This window comes from Haliaeetus albicilla, chromosome 6 (assembly GCF_947461875.1).
Source record: "Haliaeetus albicilla chromosome 6, bHalAlb1.1, whole genome shotgun sequence".
Taxonomy (NCBI): domain Eukaryota; kingdom Metazoa; phylum Chordata; class Aves; order Accipitriformes; family Accipitridae; genus Haliaeetus; species Haliaeetus albicilla.
In genome coordinates this window covers 32,212,683-32,235,405 of record NC_091488.1, presented here as the reverse complement: position 1 = coordinate 32,235,405, position 22,723 = coordinate 32,212,683, and the positions used below count along the sequence as shown (strand labels likewise).

The window sequence follows — 22,723 nt, the reverse complement described above, 5'->3', positions numbered from 1 at the left end:
GGGGAATCGAGGCGAGGAAAGCGCAGAGCTTCTAGGCACGCGCTGGGGAGAGCCAGAGCCCGGAGTGCCCTTCCCACTGCCAGGATTTTAGCTGCCTGCACTCAAGGCCTGCTCCCCAATAGGGTGCAGGTGGCTCAGTTTGATTTAGACTGCTGCAAAGAAATTGCTGCAAGAAGCCTTAGCCAGGCTTTCCCTCACTTTCTCTCGCGAGCTGTATTTAAACTGAGGGTCCAGCCCCTGCTCCTTACCTGAGCTGTGCTGCTGCCATGCCTGTGCCCAGGCATGTACCCCGCAGATCCCAATGATGTTGGCCCATGCACTGACCTGCCTATGGACGTGCCTGAGGATCACTGGACTGTTTCTAACACTGGTTACCATCGCCAGACCTGCTCTGCCTTCCTTGTTTGTGTATTGTGGGACTGGGCCTTCGTCAGTGAGGCCACTGCCCTGCTTACCTATCTGTCACCCTTGGCTCCTGGATCCCCTTCCCCTGTGGCTGCTCCATAAGGGAAGTAGCTATGACAAATGCCAATCAGTTTTAATTTGCTGAGGGAGCCATGTGGGCTCTTCCAAGACCTACCTGCAGCTTTTCAATCATGGGGGAGCTTTTCACCTTGACCTTAGGAATGGGGCAAGCATTTGGAGACCGCTTCTGCAAAACAAAATGAAACATGAAAAAGTCACAGTAAAGTAGGTGAAAAAGAGGAAATACAATGAAGGGAGAAAACCTGGAAGAGATAAGCAGAAAGTGCTAGTAGGGGAGCAAATGAAGCCTCATATAGCACCTTCACACAAAAGCTTGCTTGCTTCTTTCCTGACCCTGCTCCCCTTTTATTATCTAGCCATCCCAGGGCTCTACATATATGTATCCTTCCTCTGGGAGAAAAGGTGATTGTTTGCTTTCTGGCTGAAGTATGTGAGTTAGGTGATGTGTAATGGCTCTGCTGCTACATGGCCTTCACTAAGGTATCTAACCTATGACAGTTTCCCCTAGTATTATTTCAGGACAAGACAGATTAGAATTCTACCTCTTAAAGGGTACAAGCCTTAATGTTGGTAAACATTATGAACTTTTTGTGACAGGAAAGACTTTCTGCCAGCACTTGACTAACAGAGTTAAAGGGTATCCAATTAGTATGCGCAGGAAAGGCCTAAGTGGCTGGAAAGGTAGAGCTATGAAAGCCTGAAAACAGTTTGAGAAAGGGAGAGCATTGCTTTGAGAAGGGGCATATTGCTTTTTTCAGGTCCAAAGGAAAAGGAAGGCATCTAAGATTTTAAAGCTTGTGCTGCTTTGGCATGGAGGCAACAAGAGCTTGTTGCTGTCAGAAAAGAAGGATGAAGAACCACCCTCTTGTTAAGGGCAGGTGACAACGTGAAATTTGGTGGGTAGACCTCATACCCTGAAATACAGGACAGAAGTGACTGGAAAGGGCCTGAGCACTTTAGTGACTAGCAGCCAGCTTACTGGGACCTGCTCATTCAAAGGTGTATGGAGGACACCTCAAGACAATATTCTGCGGGCATTGCTGACAAAACCCCTCTTCACTCTGGATTAATTATTCCCTTTTTCTGAAGACGGAAAAATCTCAAGAGCAGAACTATTACGCCATTATACTCAAACCTCTAGAGTTCATCTGAAGGCAACAAACAGCATGGATGCTCCCTGTGCTAAGCGCTGTTCAAATCTGATAAATGCCAACAGTTCCTGCTTTAAAATGCTTGAAAGGTGGTAACTGGGTGGATCTGTCAGTGCTCTAAAGGTAAAAACAAAAGCGGTAGAAATGGGATGTGTATCCATGCTACAGGAGTGGGAAACAGCGTGGAGTTGACCCTGAGTCAGTACATGTGTGTGAGCAGGGGAAGGTTTGATGCTGCATGATTGATGTCTTTTGCTGCACAGTCTGACCTCTCTGCTACCTCCAGGCTTGTGTCTCAGGAGAGAAAAGGTTGCAGAGAGGAGAGAGCTTGTCCCCCTATTAAATTGATACTCACTTGCTCATCATTGTCACTTGTCTCAGTTTTGTGGGGATACAATGGAAGAGAGCATGGTGGTTTCCTCCGAGCTGGCTTATGTGGTGGTACCTAAGAGAAGAAAACAACCAACTCAGCAGCAGGGAAATGAGTTTTTTTTTAAAAGGAATTGAAATTCAAGCACCAAGGGGCATGCTCTGTAAGTGATCTGTTTGGATGGCAGGGCTCAGCTTGCCTAAAGGAGTCATCCAAAGGTAGTACAAGATATTAGCATATGGCATGTGGCAGCATGCTTGGTGTGCTTGTAGCATCTCGAGCCCAATCTTAGTGCTGGAAAAGTAGTCTATATCCCTTTCCACAGCATGAACCATGACACTTCAGGCTTTGTGCAAAGGACACTGTTCTAAGCTGTGGAGGGTAGAGAAGCCTTCCCAGAAGCTTCATCTTCAAAGCATCCTACTGAAAACCCCCTCACACTGGAATAGCTTGTTATTGTTCTCTGTCCTGTCTTACTACCAGGATTTCCTTTTAATAAGTCTCAGCTGCCTACCTGGTTCATGATTTTCCTATTTTGCATCTGATATATTTTAGGGGCAAAAAGGGGAATTCTGACTTTTTCAACAAGCTGTACACCCCCATTCGTTTCTCTCTAGTGAAGAAGAGCAGCTTGCAGAGACAAGTCCTCAGCTGTAACCTTTAATTTGACTAAGAAACAGATTCTCCAAGGGAGAAGGAACAAGGCAACTTAACAGCAGGGACACCAGTTCCTTTTGAATGTCCTTGGACTCTCAGAGGTACAAGAGTGCTCACTAGGAAAGAAGAGGTGCATAGCACAGCACCTATGGAGTTACTTCTTCATAACTATTGCTCTGGTCTTGAAGCCAAGCTGCCTTTATTTTCATGCCAGGTTTGTAGTCTCCTGCCAAGCTGTTAACACACTTTTTATAGGTTAACAGACAAAATAGAGAATACTGTGGATCTTGGATAATATCCACAATGTAATATTTGGATAATTTTGTTACCTTCTAAATGGCAGGCATGTGAAAAGTTGGACTATGGCATCTTTGCCCTCTGTAGAGTTGGCTGTCTTGGAGGACCTGTAGACTTGACGACACTTAACTTCTGGAGGTGCTGTACCCAGCAATGGCAATGCTGCCTCTCTAAGCAGCCAAGGGCAGCCTTGCCCTTATCCTTATGTCATTCTAGGAAGCAATAATACCATGTCTTACTGAAACCCCACCATTTTGCAACCATGAAATGCAGCACTGTGCCACAGTGAATGTATCAGAGGTTCCCTGGTTGATAGGTTCCCCTTTGCTGGTATGGGTCAAGCAAGGGTTAAAGACTATCCACTCAGCCATTAATCTGAAGCCAGCTTGAGAAAGCTGGTGGGGAAGTGACAGATGGCTTGGAGAGAAAAGACAGGAAACTTTGTCCTCCTCTGTCTCTGGAGAAAATGAGTTTCCCCCCACTGTGAGGCCCCTCCACACCGCCTTGGCTTGGGAGCAGCAGAGGTCTGCAGATAACACAAGAGAGGTCTGGGAACTTGCTGCTTTCTGAAGGGTGAGGGACTTAGTGCAGTTAAATCCCATACCTTAAAAAGAGGAAATGACTGTAATGGAATGGATGGAGTGGTGCGCTGGTGACTAGAGAGAAAAAAAAAGAGTGCTTGGGAAGAGATTGGCTATTCCCATCCTGGGGTCTGGCTATGGGAGTGCTAACCTCTGGTAGATGGTGGCATGCCAGCACTGCAGGACAGAGGTCACCATTGCATCCAGCCAAAGACCGGAGGGGTGACAGGGAGGATCCCCTTAGGCCCAGCCTGGGACATGCTGAAATCAACTGAGCAGCAGAAGGAAGCAGTTCAGTTTTAAAGGGGCACCTACTGAATGAAGTAAACGGTAAACATTTATGCTTCTAAAAAAGTGCATAATGATACAGGAGGCTCTCCTAAAATGTCAGCCTCCATCCATAAACACTCTGACTTTCCTTTCTTTCTAAGAGAGGTATTCTAGTGTTCTGCTTATCTGGTGAAAGACAGCTTGTAAGGTAGTGCTTGGCATAGTGGGCTTTCAATAAAATAAATTTCAGCATGACAGAGGTAGGCACAGAGTCTGAAAAGTCATTGGGAAGAGGTAATGAGGGCAAGTAAAGAGACAGCTTTGACTCATACAGAAGGGATTACCTGGAGGAAACCTTCTCCTTCTGTGAACAAGGTGCTGGTGACCTGCCACTGGCTTCTACACTGCGTAATCTGTTGTTTGCTTTCTTTTTCCATGGCTCATTGTTAGCTATTTCATTATTCATTGTTGCCCTCTGCCCACAAAAGCCAGCCCAGAGAGCACATGCATTGCTGTCTGCTGCTGTTAGTATGTGTATGTACCCTACCGAGCTTTCCAGTGTCTCAGTTACAGTGTCTAGTTGTCCTGAGGTATGGCTCTACCAAAATACTTGTCCACAAGTTAGCAATGCATGGAAGATACTGTCATAGCTTGCATTGCACTAGGAGGCAAATCCTTTGTGAAGATTCAAAATCAAAGCAGATTCACGCTCAAATCACTGATGCTCTAACTCCTACAGGCAGAGGTGAATGCCTCAATTCCCAGTCTATTACCTGCTGGTGGCTGCAGTGCTCCTTACCTCTTTTCCAGTGATATTGGCTGCTTGCTCTTTGAATTTCCCTGCTAGCTGAGCCACTGAGGGTGATGCCGACTTGTCCACCTCTGAGTTTGTCTCTGCTGGCCTGTTCTGACAAATTGGGAACAACAAGTTATGAGCAAAGGCTGGGAAAAGCAAGCAGGCTAGAGAGAAGCCTGTGTATGTGTTACAAAGTTCAAGAGTAAGCAAGGACTTAAAGCAGAGTTTCTCACATCTGGCATCAATCATTCAGTCTGAGAGCAAGAGGTTTGGGAAGACAGGACCTAGCAGCATTTTCAAATATCCCAGAAAAACAGTAATTCATGCAGAGCCTTTCAGCTCTAGTTGAAGAGCCTACACTCAGTATTTTTCACTGGAAGCAAACTAAGTATTTCAAGCCAAGTGTCTGTTCCCCATCTCTTCCTTGCAGTGAGCAGATGGAGTAGGGCAGTAAAGGATGTTCCCATCCACCTTCTCAGCCCTCCCATCCCTTTTTTACTGCCCTGGTCAATGGTGCCCTTCCTTTTCCAGTGGTTCTGCTGTGAGAAGCCATTCCCTGTCCTCGAAGCAAGCCAGCATCTGCTTGGGGATGTCCCTGTGCTGTTCTACTTTTTTGGCAGTGAAATACTCAAGGTGGGTGGCGGGGAGGGAAGGAAATACCAGGGCTGAGAGCAACTTCCCCTCCCCTGGGTCAACAACAGGCTGAGAAGTGGGAGGCTTGTTGGAGACTGGATGGTGCAGCTCTTCCCACAGCACACAGCTCTGGTGTCATCCCACATGAACCTTGTTTTCTTTGCTATGTGTGTATCAAGCAATATGAGTAGAAAGCCTTGAAATCAAAGTTGATGAAATGAAACCTTGTTCTTCATCTCTAGTATCTGATGCCAGGGAAAACTGAACCAGAGGAACTGAGAACAACTAACCAACAATCCTTGTTTTGTTAGAGGCGGACACCTCAAAACAACAAACCAGGCTACAAACCATCAGCAAGGAACCTCATACCTCTGCTCCCTGTACCACCACCATGAACACATGACCTGCACCACACTTCTCACCCCTCTGCCTCAATACCCTTCTGCTTTTCAGTCAGAAAATTTCCCCAAAGGCCATTGCTAGAGGATTACATTTCTGTTTCTTCAGAGGCTCCAGCAGAGCTCTTTCCTCTCCCTTTACACCCCTTTGCCTGGGAAGGACCTGCTGCCTCATTAAGACAACCACTCCTTCAGCATCACTGGAGGTGAAAGGCCCTCAAAACACCCATCTGGCTCACACATGGACCATTTCCTTTGGGTGACCACACTACAGGGGCTGGAGAAATAGCTGTGGAAACTTGAAATCATATTAAAGAAGGAATTTCTTCAGATTCCTAGTTTCTAGATTAAAAGCAAATTCAGGAGGTTACGTTAAGGATCATCTCATGATCCGCAGCTTGGAGCACTCTCTAGTCTGAAATACCTGGTAGAGAGCAGCATGGCTAAGGCCTGTTTGCATTGTGGAAAAGGGGCTTTCCCTTTCTCAGAGACCTGTAAATAAATGCTCCCAATAAATGCTATCTTCTTTCTCCCAGGCCCACAAGCCCCAGTAGATGTCTGTCATTTCTCGTTTCCAGGATCCTAACTGCATCTCCCCTGTTAAACTTCCCATACACTTTGGACCAGCTTTCCTGCATCCAGCCGCAAAAGCCGTATCAAGCTGTCTCCTCTCAGTGAACTTCTAGCACCTTCTCCCCATCTTTTCAGGCTTCATTAGAGTAATTACAGGCAGGAGAAGTGGCAGATAAGGGGAACGGAAGAAACAGTGAGGTAAGCAGACTTCAGGGCAACCTGCTGCACACGAAAAATAATGGCTGGGCTAAGTGGGGAGGGAAAGTTGTTCCCAGATGCAGGCTGGTTCCCTGCCATGAAGGGAAGGCAGGCTGGAAAGAGGAGGGAGCAGAGAATGAACCTGGGGAAGGCAGGATAGATCAGGAGGTTTGGCTCAGCATACCAGCTCCCAGGATACCTGGGTATGGCAGAACAGACACCTGAACTGAGGACTCAGTTGAGGCTGAGGAGCTGCAGCTGCTCAGTGTCTGTGGTGGAAGGGTTGCCTCCCTCATAGTCCCTTTTTCTCCAAGAGCTTCTTTCACAGCCTTTCACCTTTACCCAGAAAAGACACTGCACTTCCTCTTGGCCTCTTTGACCTCTTGGTTTTTGGGGTGGTTGTGTTTTTTCTTTCCCTTTTTTTTTTTTTTTAAATTTTTGAGTTACAACCTGAAAACACAGCTCCCTTTCTTTGGATTTGATCAAAGCTGTGAGGCTGGAATGATTCCATGCATTTCTTGTTTTGCTGGTAGAAGGCATTGATTGCAACACGGCTCTTGCCGGCCTGAAGCTCTCTGGCCAGGGCGCAGGAAGCACTGAACATGCCATTCTAAGATTAGCACAAGTAGCCCACGGGCTGTGTCCTCCCGAAACTGCCAGCTGCAGACTCTCCGATTACGCTACGCGTTTTGCGACAGGAAAAGTCCTTTCTCAGACCCTTTCTGGCAATTACACTGCTGTCCTGTATCCAGCTTTTTCTACAGCTTCTTTTTTTCTTTTTCCCCAGCTGGTGTGCCAGGCTTTATGTCTTCTAGTCAAGGAAAAGCACTGTACCAGAGCACTTGGATGCAAAAAGTCCCTTCCTTGCACTGCCAGGAGAACAACACCCCCCTGACTTCCAGAGTCTGGACTGGCAGTCTCCCTCCCACTGGGAGGAAGGTAGGGAGCCTCACTTTCTCACTCTCACGGCAAAGCATGTACCAGCCCTCAGCCTCTTCCACGACTAAGACACGCGTCTGCTCCTCTCACCCAAGAGCTCAGTGCCGGCTGTCTCCTGCCCCGCAATATTCATGGAACCTTTCCCATTCATGGTCATTTTTCCTGTCTCAGTGACATAGCCCACCACTTTTATGAATGATGAAGAGGAGCAGCTCTGCTCTTTTTTGGCAAAAAATGTGAAATTACTCAGATGTTAATTTTGTGGTCTTTGCAGCCAGCTGCTGATTCTTTTCCTTTTCAGAAGAGAAGCATGGTCAGACTGCATGGACTAAAACTAGCAAGTTAAGGTAAAAGACTTACTCCATCAGTAATTTGGTGACTGCTACTCTGAGGTCTTTTACTGTTCCCTAAAAATAAGTGACTAAGCATTAGAAAAATCTCAGACAGAGTGGCAAAACAGGAATTGAATTATACCATCAATGTAAGCATGGTCCTGTCTGCCAGAGAGGAAGTGCAACTAGCAAGTTCTCTGTAAGGGGTTTCACTTTCCTCTTCCAAATAACTTCATAAAATTGAGTAAATTTGAAAATAATTTTCAACCCCATCTTTCTTCATCTGCTTTTAAAACTGAACCTGGTCCCTTTGGTAGCACTGGATAAGAACAATCCCAACTTCACCGGGAATTTAATGTGCCAGAAAATGCGAGGGGTAGTAAGGCTGCCTGATGTGGGAGTAATAACATCTTACAGAGGGAGCCTCTCAGGACAGCAGTGTCCCGACCTGGCTCAGTGACATTTGCCAATTCTCCTGCTAGAGCCCATGGACCCACCATGGGCACCAGGTGAGACAAGGTGCATATTAAAGGCCCACAGAAAAGAAGTCAAGAGATTGAAGAGTTTCTCTGTGCATCCCATTTAGGTACTCACAAAAAGCTTTTGTTAAAGATCATGTATTTAAGCTACAGGTGGGGAGTGTCACTGCAGACAAGTTTCTTATGAAATCAAAATTGCAAAGACTCCTGGGGAAAAATGGAAAGCCAGAGGTAGCTTTGGGAATGAATTTTAATGTCATGCTGGGACTGGTGCAAAACTAGCTACAACAGCTCTCAGCTAGCAGCTTTGGTCATGACCCACCCCCTTGCAATTGAAAGCTATCATGACTCCATCTCACAGGATTGGTATCCCATGAGTTTTGTCACTGCCCATAATATGGTACTGGAAATGCTAGTCTGAAAGGGTACCAGTGGGAGTCAGAAGCAGATACTGAAGGAGAAGTTCAGGTTTGGATTTGTGCAGCTGGTTTGGCTGATGAAAAGAGCAAAGGTCTATTAGCTGCCATACAGTGGAGTGTTTTGGCTTAAGCAGCACTTAAATACCAGCTGAATAACAGCAGAGATCTGTACTGCTCTAGCCTCCTTCTCTCCCCTATGAAACCTCTGACTTGTCTGCTTTTGCAGGTAGGGTATTTTGGGCAGATGAAGCACCTGTTATCTGAGATGCAAGCCCTCCACAGCACCTTGCAAGGCTGGAGTATTCAGCGGCTCTGAAATCAGTGACGGTTACACAATTTTTGGTACTGGTCCTGTGCACTTTCCACCCCCATTCTCATGCTGGTGGTTTTGAGGCGAGTCCCTGACTTCCACATCCCTCCCTTGCTTCTAAAGAGCTTTGCAGGAACAATTCCCTGCAGCCCCTTTTCATACCAGTGCATGATGCCAGCCGCCTTCCCATACCCTGCACTCACACAAGCTCTGCAAAGCTCCGTCGTGACCCTCACAGGGCTTTTTGTTGCTGCACATACAATCTACCTCAGCAAAAGCAAATATGGCAAAATAATGACAAATATAGTGTGTCAGAGGCAGACACAATAAGGCATATGAGGGTCAGGGCTAGTGTCTTGATTATGCAAACAGGATCCAGAAATAGTGATCCTCAGCACCCAGCTCTGAACACTGGAGCAGCTGTCAGTATGCTATATGAAAACAAGAGAGGGTCACTGCTTTTGGGGTGCAGTTTCATAAGGTCCTGGTTTTGGCAGAAAGACAGCTTATGTTTCCAACTGCTCATTCTCCCTTGACCTTTCCTTTCCCCCTTCCCCCCTCCCTCGCACCAGTGTGAGTTTGTGGGGCTGGGCTGTAAACTAGATCACTGAAATGATCTGGGCTAAAAATATGTCCCTTAACTCTTTACAAGGTTATTTTTAACCCAGATCATTTCAGCAATCAAGTTCGCAGCACAGCCGGACAAGCGCTTGCACTGCCGTAGCAGGAGGGGATGGAGGGGTGGCAGGAGCAGACTGCGGCACAGGGGTGAGGACTTCCCTTCAACTGCTCCGGCCAGAGGCTGAGGAAATTGCGTCCTTATGTGTCCTCCCATTCAGAGGGCTGATATGACAGAAAAATCATATTTTTGCATGCCTGCTGGTAAAGGCTCTTCTGGTCTGTGGCACTGGTATTTCACCTTACAATCTGTTGCCTCCCACCTGAGACACAGCCGAGTGCAGGCTGTGAACCCCAGGAGTGCCTGCAAGCTATCACAGGGAGCACCATACTGGCAGCCAAGTGATTCGGAAGAAGTTTCCCTTAAGCATCCACCAAAGCCCCACAAATACCATGTCAGACATCTCCAGAAGCCCCACTTCAAATAGCAGCAGCTACATGGGTGGCTGGGGAGTGGGTTTTGCTTGCTGCACGGCAGAGGCAAAGCTCTACATCTGTAGGACCTGCTCAGCTAAGGAAGGGATGGGAGACACATCTGTGGGGAGGAAACTACTTAAGTCTAAATAAACCATCATCACACTCTGCCTGGAGGCCAGCAAGAAATTCTGGGAAACAGTGCTGTGATTTCCTTTGAAATTAAAGCATCAACCCTCATCAAGGCACTGGATTTCAGGAGGGAACGGACCCTCTTGCAGAACCCCTCTTCCCTGCCTGGCTCAGTCCTCTGAAGGCAAATGACATGGTCTCTGTGCAAAGCCTTCCCAGACGTGACACCTACCCTTCTTGTTTTTCAGTAAGGTAGCTGCAGGATTTGAGGAGCCAGATGATCACAGGTCTTGTCGCATGGGAAAGATTATACCACGTACACTGGGGTAACTCTCTCAGCTTGTGCAGGGAGCAGTACAGCCTTAATCTGATAGGGGTGCCTGTTTTTCAGCATAACTGAACTAATTCGCAATCAGCTTAGCTGAAAAGAGCCATTCTCAAACTTCTCAAGTACCTGTTTCTGACACAGAAAGCAGCATTTTGGGAATGAGATGTTAAACTGTAGCGGGGGATGTACCCTCTTTGCAGGGTTCCCCGGGGGCTGAAGTGGGGTGAGTATCTCCTACCCTTGTGCTGAGGTTGTGTAGCCTTTCTCCTGAAAAGACTCGCCTGCAGAGACAGGGTTTGATGAACTGGAGATGTCCTACTCGCTTGCAGTTCAAGTAAGCGAGAAGTGATGACAGTACTAGCTCCTCCCATACTGTCCCACTGATTTGGGGTGACCATTTCCATAGGCAAGAGCTAATCCCTTCTCCTTGGCCCATCTTCTATTGGACTGCTGAGGCCAGCTGGAGGCAAAAGGCCGCTGAATATTCACATGGTACATCATCTAAGGTACAGTTCCTGTCTATCTGGAGAGAACATGAATTTACACTCTGAAGAATGCATCATGAATGCGTCTCATTACTAGCCAAACACACTTGCGTGTCAGAGCAGTCCTACCTTTTTAAAGGCCACAATAATATTCAGTAACAACGGAAAACATAATAGTAATGTGTCTGTATGAATTGAAGTAATAAAATCTTTCCTTCAGTTAGGAGTAGCTTTAGTACCTGTTCTAAAGGCAAGTGTCCAAAGAGGCCAATCCACCAAACTATCCTTTTCTACCCCTAGGTTCATTTATTGTTCAAGCAAGATAATCTAAAGAAACCTGGAATGGGTCCCTGGGTATGGTCTTAGCCTTAAAGCAGAGAACAGCACAGAACAGACAAGTTTAGTTTCACCTGGGCGAATCTGCCACTCTTTTTGTCTTGTTCAATGGCAGGGAATAGGTAACTGAATTTTCGTTTTCAACCTCTTCAGGCACCAGTTATTTTGGCTCTTGCGTTTTATGAGTGCAGATAAGATTAGATGGGCAGCTCATAAGGAACTCCTCTTAAAATGAACTAAAAAAAGCTCAAGAACAGTTTTTAATTAGGATTGGACCCAAGGTATCGATGGAAAAATCTCTCTAATATGTAGTTTGTAGTTTCATTCAAAGCCATCTCTCTGCATCTGTCATTTAGATGAATGCCGGTTTGCACCCTCCTGCCAACATAGCCTGAACTGATTCGTTCATCTGTGTCCATCTGAGTACGTCAGTGGCATCAGGATCGTATTGAAAGGGGAACATTGTTCGGACTGCAAAGGGAGAAGTAAGTTAGCAGGGTAGGTTGAAAACAGAAACTCTCCCAAAGGAGCAAACTGAAAGGCAAGAGGGTGGGAAAATACCTGAATCACAGCGTGAGGAACTGGGCAGCAAAAATCAGGAGAGGCTGCTACCCACAATCTGAGCCTGCTCATTTTCCTCGTGATCCACGAAAGCATCAACACAGGCTGAGCACAGATTGCGCAGGAAGTGGGTGGGCTCCCGCTCGCCTTGGCCCATCTTTTACATCCCTAGAAGGAAATCTCACGATGCTTGTTCCGACTGGAGCTCAGCAGCACACTGGGCCCCTGGCTCAAGAAGCAACACATCCCAAGATGTAAGCCCTGAATAAACAAACCTCTTCTTGCTACACTGACCCCTCTCTGTCCCAGCGAAGCATCCTTCTTCCCATCTCTCTCTTTACCCTTCACAAATCATTCTCATTGGAGACCTTCCAGCTCTCTGTTTCAGGAGGGATTTATGTGGTTTATTTATGCACTTGGCGTCTTATCTGGCAATGAAGCTGCTCCTTGTCTGGTTGTGGTAAATTTTAATTATTGGCAGAAGCCCCAGCTAGAAGTGGCTGCAGCTGTGGCTCTGTGATACGTTATAGCCAGTCCTGTCCATCATTGTGTCAGCGTAGCCCGTAACACCCTGGGATGCAAGGCCAAGGCTCCTACCTATATTTCCTAGCATTCACAATAGAACAGGAGTGATGATTACTGTGCTGTGCTCCACCTGAGCAAAAGCTATCGTGTAAGCCACTTCTGTACCTTCTTCTGGTGGGGCTAGGCTAGGCTAGCTCTGCAAACTTTGTGCATCAGAGCTTTATCACAGTTACTTTCCAGGAAAGGACAAGACCAGAATGCCTTGCAGATCTTTCAGGTATATCCTAAATGCTAGAAAAGAAAGAATATTTTTCTACTTCTCTCTTTCTGTTGTGTTTTCTTTGGTCAATCTTTACCAGAAGCTAAACACCTCCATTTCATATCCCAGACGAGAATTCTGTGAGCTTTAAAGAATGCAGCATACATAGAGTCCTCATCCTTTTCCTACAAGCTGCCGTCAGATGACTGGGCAAAGAGGAATAAGCAGCCTCAAATTGCCATGGGTCTCCCATTGCCAGGATGCAGGAGTGAAACACAACAGAAAGCTGATCAAATAAAGTAAGATTTCCATTTGAAAGAATCAAAGAGAATTCTGGGGCTGATATCAGGACATACAATCCAGCTGTGAAAGAGTATAAGGATATGTTGAGGTGTATAATGATGATCCCAGCACGCTCTGCAAAATCCTTGGCTGTTGTTTGCCAGGACTGGCATTTTAAAGGTCGTGCAAACAGGTTTCTAGTTTGACTTGCAGCAAAGGGAATTAGTGGTAAGCCTCTGTCTGTCTCACATGAGAGTGTGCACAACTGTGCAGAACCATTGCACTTCCAAGACAAAGCTTTTTCGATGTTAAGGTCAAGCCTCAGCCAGTGCAGAGTGGCCTCCAGGTCTGGTTGATGTCACATGCAACAGATTCAATCTTCAATCTTGCAGTTCCAGGGAAAGCAATCTGCAGCCTGTGGGAATATATTGTGAATGATGGAGTCTGGGCTCCAGATTTCTGAACACTCTGTGAAAACAACAGGACCTCAGATTAGGTTTGGGACCAGTCTGAGCTCCTGGGCCCTGAAGATGTGCTTAAGACTCTTCTGACTCAGGCACACATCTCTTCTGTGCCTATTGCTATGTAGCTGTAGATTCTGGTCTCCTTCAGACAAGGGAGTGCTTGCTAATTGAGAAATGTCAAAAAAAAGTTGAAAAATACTAGACATGGAAGTTTTGGAGACAGGCAGGAGGAGGTGAGGACTCCTGATTACATACGCTACCAATCTCTAGCAGCTCTCTTCAGTTCTAGTCTTAATGAAAACAGGACCTCTCACAGCAGCCCTAACAAAGATTTCACTGGACTCCTGAAATGCATGTTGCAGGAACACAGATGTGAGGTCTCCTCTTAAACTCTTCCTTTTTGTAATGTTTTCAGCGGAGAGCAAGCTTCTTGCCTGAGTGTAAGAAGCTGGTCTCTTGAAGTCTGTAAATAAGTTAGCCACAAGAACAACTCTGAGAAGTACAACATCCCTCCTCAGAGTGGTACCCAGGTCAACACTTATTCCACAACAGATGAATGAACATAGGATGAGTGTGTCTGAACTCAACTGCAAGGCTATTGCATAGCTACAATGAGAGTGATAAAGATGAAAGAGCTCTGACTATAACACAGGGCAGAATACTATGAGGAATGCAGACTTCAAAGGAGGGTTGCATATTTGTTTTTAGGACAAAGGGCAGGAAAATCCTACTTTACATAAAATATGTAAAAATACGTAATATTTCCCTGTGTTTGGGAAGAGTTTGCTTTAGGGCAACATTTTTCTCAAGACTTGCAGTGGTCTGGTCTTGATTTTCTCCTTCTGAGAGTCCCCTCATGAACTGTTACCATCTTGGCACTCAGGGTCAAGCAGTGCCCAAAGGGTAATGTGAGGATATTCCAGCTCAGCAATGATAAGCAGTTTTCATCCAGAAGACAGCAAGCAGCTCCCAAACACAGTGCAGTAATTTCAAAACTACAGAGGCTCAGACCTGCCAAATTTAAAGGCTCACAAAAGCAAGATTCGGGAATTGGGTGGAGGTGGGAGATATCATGTAGCCAGAAACTAGTAAAGGGAACTTTCAAAGGAAGGGGCACTGTGTTGAACATGTCCGCTATACTGTAAATAAATGGTTCACGTACTCCCCTCCTTGCCTGCTAAAAGTAGAGGGGAAACTCCTGCTGGTTCTCCTTCTTTCACTGGTTCAAGCTACCCATGCCTACATGTAAAAGGGACTGGATAGTTAGAGTGGATAGTGGTTGGAGTGAGGCTTTTCTCAAGAAAGCATTGCTGCCTGTTTGGATCAGAAGCTTGCCCAGGGTCCTTCTCTGGTACTTCCCTCCAAGTAACCTTGGGACTGCCTAGAGGTCCTGAACATCAAGACAAATGGTTATCACGAACAAAACCCCACCCTAATCGTACTGGGCAACGGGGACCACTGGGTGGTGGCTGGAGTTAGGTGGTGTGGTTCAAAAGCATTGCAAGTACAGGTATGTCTCCATCACCCCCAGCGATGCCATGGCTGCCTCTGTCAGTAGACCCAGCTGGTGCCGGGAGGGAGGAGGCGGGCAGCAGAGATCTGCCAGTGCCAGACAAGCAAGCGAGGAGTTATGCCCTTCACAACAGAATTATAGGAAACATCTGTAGACATCAGGAAATTAGAAGTGAATACACTATCTGCTTTTGTTTCAGAGAGTGACTACAATGAAAATAAGATGAGATAATTGTTCTTTTAACCTCCCCTCTGAGAAGTCCCTCCCTTTGCTGTTGACATATTTCTGCTAGCAAAGTGGGTGCGATGCGAGTGTTGTGTAGCATTGTTTTTCATGATGGATGGTCAGTACCAATGCCAGCTTTCTCCACATCTTCCAAAAGGCATCTCTTCTCAGCAGAGTAACTGCATGAAGTCTCAATTTAACTTGATGAGATGGGACTGCTGCTGCTGTCCTCACAGCCTCCTGGGCACAAAGTGGAGACAGCAGCCTCCTGTTTGCCTCTGTAGAGTTCATTAATAACATGTCCTAACATCAACAGTCCGGATTGTAAAGGCCCTTATATAGGAAGGGTATGCCAGACACCTCACACTGGTCTTTGGCTGGCGCTGAAAATTTTTGAGGCTGGATTTGTGGCAACTTGTTCTTTTCTTCATGCCATGGCATATAGCTCTCAGGAGTGCCTGGCCTGTGCTTGCTAAGCACAGCCTGGTGAGATTAGCAAAACCAGCAAATATCACTGTGAAAGCTACAAGTGAGATCTTGAGTCTCCCTTTTAGTAATGACAATACTTGGCAATTGCCTGGTGCCTACATGTTCCCAACACTGCACAGGCCGATTCATCACAGCAGCAGTACCTCAAACCTTCACGGTTAGGAGTCTCTGCTGATAGGGCAATGTATGGGCTTGTGCATTTTTATGCATATCCAGCCACTGCTGCATACCCCACAGAAAGGGTCCTGAGGGAAGTCAGGGTTTTACCTGTCAGGACAGCACTCAGACCACCAGGCAGGTGCGTATGCTCCCCTCTCCCTGGGGAACCTTCAAGTCTTTGCTGCCCGTTGGCAAGGCTTTAACGGGCAGGCTGGCAAGTGCTTGCGTTAGCCTTGCCCTAAGCACTGGATTAAAAATCATCTCTTGCTAGACAGACCAAAGAGTTTGAAGCCCACACCCCCTGAGAGCAGAATGGAGTCCAGGCTGTCCACTTCCTGAGCAAGTGTCTTATCACGTCTGTCGAAGGCTGCCAAGAATGGTTTGATCAAGCGCCATCGTTACCAAAAGAGGCAGCGAACTGCAGCACCTGGTCTCTGCTGGGCAGCGTGCCTGTGCAGGGACAGCACGTATGCAACCTCAGCCCGTCCCCTACGGAGACGCGAGCAGCTCTTGGCTCTGCTGTGCCCTGTGCAGAATAAGGCATCGGGCTGTTCAGCCACAACTTGCAGCTCAGGGAAGGAGGTGGCAGACCATGTAAAAAGTAAATAAATTATTTTGTGTGTACATATAGTGTTTTGGGACTCCTTGTCTGAGGTGATTGCAGAAACCTCCAGCAACACATGGGTGTCACCGTTTCCTTTTCTGAGAAGTGTTTTTTGTGAGATGCCTGATCCTGTTTTCTTGTGTTCACCATGCTCAGCGGGAAAGGAGTGGAGAGGAGAGATAGATGTGGGGTGGGGGAAGTGTAACAGGGAAATGCCTGATTTCTAATGCCAGTTTAGTCTGGGCAGCCGACCACCTATGAACAGGTCAGGCAGGGCGATCCCAGGCTTGTACACAAGCAGCAGCCCAGGCAGTGGTTGAATTTTAATGCCAAGCAGGCAGATGCCTAGTGAAGTGAAGGAACCAGCAGAGTCAGGCAACGGTTGCAATGGTTTTTTCCAGGCTGAAGGTGTGGATTAGACTGTTTCAGTTCTGCATTAGTCCTGTAGTTGATCTAGGACACAATAACTTGCCCTCAGCTACTCAAAATCCAGGAGGGAATTTTAGTCTGGGACTTCACGAGTTCCACATTGACCCTTGGTCCTCCGTGGCACACTGGTTCTCCACAACACATGTGTCTGAGGATGACTGCACTGCAGCCCAAGGAAACCTGTATTAACGGATCTGAGCTCCACAGTCATAGTGTTGTATGACTTCTCATGATGGCATCAAAATGGATGCATTCGCTTGGTGCTGTGCTCACACCAATGGAATCATTAACCCAGTCACAGTTCTGCATGAACATGTACGCAGACCAGGTATATGCATTTCACCTCTGTATCCATGAGGAGTAACTATCTGGATTTTGTGTCGTACATGATACTTTAGGCACATATTAACTGACATGACCTGTTGCCACAAAACTCTTCCTAAGCAAGTCCTAACAAAGTCCAACAGCCCTGAAGGACTCATTCCCTCCCAGTGAATTATCTTTTTAATGGGATTTCAGTCTGGTTTCTAAAGATTTTTAAAAATTTTATATTATCCAGCATGATTATAAGGGTGTATTAAAGACGCTTTGCTAGTGAGACAACAGATTTCACATCTCGGTCACATGCATACCCTGTTTGTTCAGTTTACCCTTCCTGCCTGCAGCTGCAGGGCTGTACCCTAACAATGGTCTATGCACAGTAACCTGCGTAGGCTCAGCAAGCAGAGTCAGGCGATGGTTTCCCTAGACCACTAAGTCAACGATGTAAGAGGAAGGAAAAGCTCAAAGACGTTGAAAGTAGCAACAGTAGAACAACTGAAATGAGATTGAGTGCCAGAAGACAGAATATTCAAGAGGAAAGGCCCAAAAGGTACTCGAAAGGCAAGGCGACTCCTATTGCACTGAGAAGATAGGAGGCTGAGATAAGAACTACGAAGGTGAAACAAAAGGCTGTTAAATACCAGTGAGTCCTAAGGCTCCAGTGGGGAGAAGCCATGCCATGTACAGAAAGAAGAGATTGTGATCATCAAGATCACGAGGTTTTTTAAGATCCATGACAACAGACAGGGTACTTCAGGACCTGGTTTAGTGGGTATGGTTAATGGCTGGACTCGATGATCTTGAAGGTCTTTTCCAACCTAAATGATTCTATGATTCTATGATTTGCTTGCAGACAGTGAAGAGGAAAGGGTAGGGGGGCTAGGCAGCAAGGTTAAAATCTATGTTGCCAGCCAGACCAGTTGCCTACAGACAAGGCGACTGGCTTGACTGAGAGAGCAGAGAAAACAGATAAGCCTCCAATCAATTCAGGGCGAAACAGCCTTGGCCTTTCCTGTAAAAGGGCCATGCGTATGTAATTGCCTCATTACAAGCCTGACACAGCTGCTTACAGACAGGCCCAGCAGCCAACATGGAAATAATTTCAGGCAGCAGGAAAAGGCTTGTGGATAAAGTTGATATCTGGCTCAATAAGGTCATACACAGCCACACAAGCGGAGAAACAATGAAAGGCACAGAGGCTATGCCCACACAAGCAGTACAGCAACCTTTCTCTGGAGCAGCTCCTTGCAAGAGGGGTTTTCCTGTCACCTGAAACAATGCAACTTCAAAAAGTCATCCGTGCTGGGTTTTAAGCCCAGACAAACCACACGGGGTTCTCCTTTCTGAGTCTTTGGGGTGCACTAGTGTCTCCATTCAAGACTTACTCTGCCACGATGAGGACAAGACATGCCTTTTTAGAGGAGGCTGAGATATTTCAGATTCTACAGCTTCAAGAAAAAAAGTACAGCAAGGTTCAGAAGTCGATGGCGTACTATCTGGCTACTGTAGGTGGTAATGTATTTCAAACCATCTAACTACTACCTGGTGGTACCCTGTACACTGCAAACTGGAGCTGAGCCATCAGTAACCTTAAGCACCGAGATAAAAAGACACAACTAGTTTAACAAAGATCTCTTCAATTACTAAGTTTGACTACGCTAGAAGACTAAATTAATGTGTCTCCTCCCTTTATGAAGTCCTGGGAACTCAGTGTCCTGCTATTTCCTTCGAGTTAATATGTCTGTTTTAAAAATACTTCACTTTTTTTCTCATTATAATGAGCATTTGGTCTTAAAAGAACAATGTTGATGTTGCAGAGCTCTTCTCTTGCTCCAAGTGAACACCAGTGACACATCTGCAGTCTTTTTCCATCAAGTTTAGAATAACTCTAAGTGGTTTTGGGGAAATACTTTGTGCCTCTAAAACATCAGTGCAGCCAGTGAGCCAGAATCCTGCAGCAGATACACTGAACATTCCTGTTACTCAAGATTATGAAGATTTGGATTGGGATCCTAAAAGCAAGGTCCCTTACTCTGAAATGCCCTGTCAAATACAGCCCTCAGCTCCTCTCTCAGAGAAAGTCACAGTGAAGGAGGCTAGTGGGCAGCAGGATTTCAGTATCATCTGAGAGCCAATGCACCACTTTCCTAAATAATTGAAGATCCCCACTCTCTTTCAAGCAGCACCATTTTTCATTTCTCTAAACTTAATCTTCATTAGATGAACACCTCACAGCTTTCAGCTTAGGTCAGGAAGAACTCTGGCTTTTCTGGTGTGTCAGGCAGGGTGTATAGTCCCATCATTAACTCTTGTCTCCATCTGATGGGAGCCCTCTAGCAACAAATGCTGACTGAAAACTTGGTTGATACAACCAGACATGAGATACTGCAGATACCTAAAATACAGATATTTATGTTAAAGGCATGTGGGGGAAAGAAAGACGTTACTTCTCAGAAATTATCCTTTGAATAGGTAAGTCGCTGAGGTTGTGTTGTTTTAGGAATGCATAGACACTCCGCATATGGCATATGGAATAGCTCCTTTGGAGCCAAGGACTGATCTCTACCCCTGGTAGAGTGATGCTGATGTCTTAATCTACAGCTGACAACAGCTGTTACCAAGGCAGCGGTCTGGCTGGACGGGAGTGTATTGCTTCCCATGTGTCTTTAGCAGCTTGTACAACCAGTATCTGGGATTTGTCCTTGAGATACTCACACTACTAGCAAATGCCTCCATGGGTGGAAGGGTGAGATGGTAGTTCTGAAGAAGAGCAGTGATGGCCACCATAAGACATAGCTGCTTTCCTAGTGTGCTGTTTGCACCAGCTGCTTGTACAGACCTCCATTCCTGGCTGGGGTTTTCCCCAGGATCCTTCTCGGCTTCCCAGTGTTTCCCTCTCAGACATCTGTTTTTCTTAATGGTCTGGGAACTGTACACAGCCTGTCAAGTTTCCCCAAATTAATTGGTGCCTCTGTGTGTGTACTTCCAGGCCTTGTTCCGGGGAGCTCCTGCTGCTCTAGAAGGATGAGAGGTGAGCTAACAGAGGAACAACCAGCAAAACCTCCCAGGCTGCCCACAGGGAGAAGGGAAATAGTGCGGTCTGTGGGGCAAGTGCATCTGATCTCATATGAGCACAGTCTCCTCGACAAAGGCACAGGGGAGAGAGATGGCCAGGAAGGCTGGGCATGCATGCATACTATTTCAGTGGGGAATAAAATGCACAAACCATGGTTGTTATCTGATACAGACCTCTGAGATGAGCAGCTTTCTGTTGGTTAAAATGTGCCTTGCAGAAAACTATTATTTTAAACCATCCAAATCACAGTGTTGCTTGAAGTGACTTGCGTAGCCCTGTAGCTGTGGACACAATGGGAGGCTGCACCCTGCTCCCACCTACAGACATGGAGATGCTTGGGCAACTGCTCTGAGGGAAATGGGCTGAGCGAATGGAACAGCCCCTGTAGGAGGAAAGGTCTCAGTCCAATGAATCACCTTTCAACTGCTATTCAGTTTAGCTTCTCCCTTGCTTGCCTCACGTGGGGTGAGGAAGAAAGCCCTGCTTTTAGCAGAGGTCTGAAATAAGATGAACTTCAACAGGAGGGGGCTCAGACGCAAGGTGCTTCAGGTGGGATGAGGAAGGGACTGCTCTTGGACTGCTGGAGTGGTTAAAGAGGATGAACTTTAAGCAGGTGCCTATATAGTATGCGTTAATTATCTAATCTGAAGCTATTCAGAAGATCAAATTAGAAACTGAAGTCACTGAACTGTCAAAAAAGGGACACAGAAAATATGAGGAGCAGGAAGAATTCAAAATACTTCTGATAAATGCTGTAAGTAGACTGTGATATCTCCCCATTTAACCTGAACACTAGAGACAGCCTAGTTGTAGCAGCACAGGGGTTCAACTCCTCTTAATTCATCACGCTGGGAACAGAAAATCAGAAGGGTAAATGAGCCTACACAGAGCTCCCAACCAGTGCAGTTTCCAGGACTCATCAGTTAGGACTGTGCTATCTTTGTAACACATTGCTATTAAATTAGGTCTACACTGGATACAGGCAGGTCAGAGAAGGAGGTTCATATTTATCTGAGCCAGGAATTTAGTCTAAAAAGATATGCAGATATGGAGCGGAGGAAAGTGATAGTAAGCACTCAGCTAGCAGCCAGCTTGAGGTGTGAATGCTAATCTATATCCCCAGAGATGTCTTTTCAGCTGGACCCTGGAGGGCTCAGTGGCCCCAAGCGGCGCTGAGGATCTGGGTCTGCGAAGCTGCTTTCTCAGCAGCTGCCCTCCCTTCAGCTCCATCTGGAATGTCCAGTTTGCGAGACCCCTGAAAACCAGGCCCTACACTGGGCAAATGGATCCAGGCAGCTGTAATTTGCTGTTATGTTTGAAAATGCCTATTTGAATTTTCAGCCCAGTCTGGATCAGGTCTAATGATGCATTAGAAATTTAGTGATTTCCATAGGTAAATGACTCCATTATGTACCCTAAGGAAAAAGCACACAAGCAATTCCTGAGCTGCAGCTTGGCCTTTGACATGGATTTTTTCTGTGGTCTGAGAAAGATAATTATCCCTGTTTCTGAGTTAACCTGCTAATAAAATTCTCCCAACAACCCTGTAAAGGAGAAACCCGATGTTTGCAAGACCTTTGAAACACCCTGCTCACTTCAGTGCTCTATTTCTTTTTCCTGATGGCTGACTGAAACTTGTTTATATGTTCTTTCTGTGACAAGAAGGGGGACTAAGTTCCTTCAACCTCACACACAGTTTCTCCAGGTTAAAGCTGGGCTACCAGAATCAGGTCTCCATGAAGCATGGGCTCAGTGCCTGCACGCCACTTGCTCAGTGAGTAAATTGGCACTAGGAAGCTCTGGCCAGCATGTCACTGAATCCATAGGTCTTAAAATAAAAGGTGTTGAGAAGAAAAATTACATTCAACTTACAAGAGAATGATCCAGCAATTTTTGAGCTGTAGATCAGAGGCAGAAGAAATAAAGTATGACAGTTTCATTACTTGATAGCTTTTCTTTCCCAGGGGCTACAAAAAGAAAAGGCATCCAGCTTTCGCCTTTGAGAATATACAGGCTAAACTGCTGCCTGCTACAAAGGCTCGAAGAGCTGCTGTAGATGATGCAGGCTTCAGTTTGCTGGATCAGAGCACGGAGCTGCTGCAGGGGTTGGACCCTGTGAGACTGGACCTTGAGCATCACACTCCTGAAGAAAGTCCTGCAGGGCCTGGCACGGAGAGCATCGCTGGTGGGTCACCCACATCAGGTGTCTGAGGTCAGAACTGGAGTAGTGTGAGATGCCAGTGCCAAGGGCAGGGGACTGGGGTGGGAGGGCAGAGCCAAGGAAGGTGAGTCCCATGCTCAGTGCATACAAAGGAGCAGGAACAGAAGGGCTGAGAAAGAATCCCTGGGTGGCTGTGGGTAAAGGCTTCTTGAGCTGTACGGAGCAGGACTTGATAGTACATGAGATTAGAAGTTCTGATATGAGTGGAAAAGACAACTTTGCACTGAGCTGGGAGATGAAAAAGAAGGTGCTAAGACTGTTTCCTTTCTGTGTGGGTGACCTGTCTGACTTGTTACCTTTATGTCTCCTGTCACCTCATGCTCCAGTGCATTC

General features: G+C 46.4%; 1 protein-coding gene across 1 annotated transcript in view; it reads right to left on the bottom strand.

Annotated features, from left to right (window-relative positions):
• Positions 1-22,723, bottom strand: part of RCSD1 (RCSD domain containing 1) — a 35,325-nt gene that overhangs the window by 5,404 nt on the left and 7,198 nt on the right. The window contains exons 2-4 of the mRNA XM_009921993.2: positions 4,612-4,719; positions 1,993-2,082; positions 581-652 (exon numbers count right to left, since the gene is read on the bottom strand). Coding sequence (XP_009920295.2) covers positions 581-652; positions 1,993-2,082; positions 4,612-4,719 — 270 coding nt within the window. The remainder of the gene's footprint in view (positions 1-580; positions 653-1,992; positions 2,083-4,611; positions 4,720-22,723) is intronic.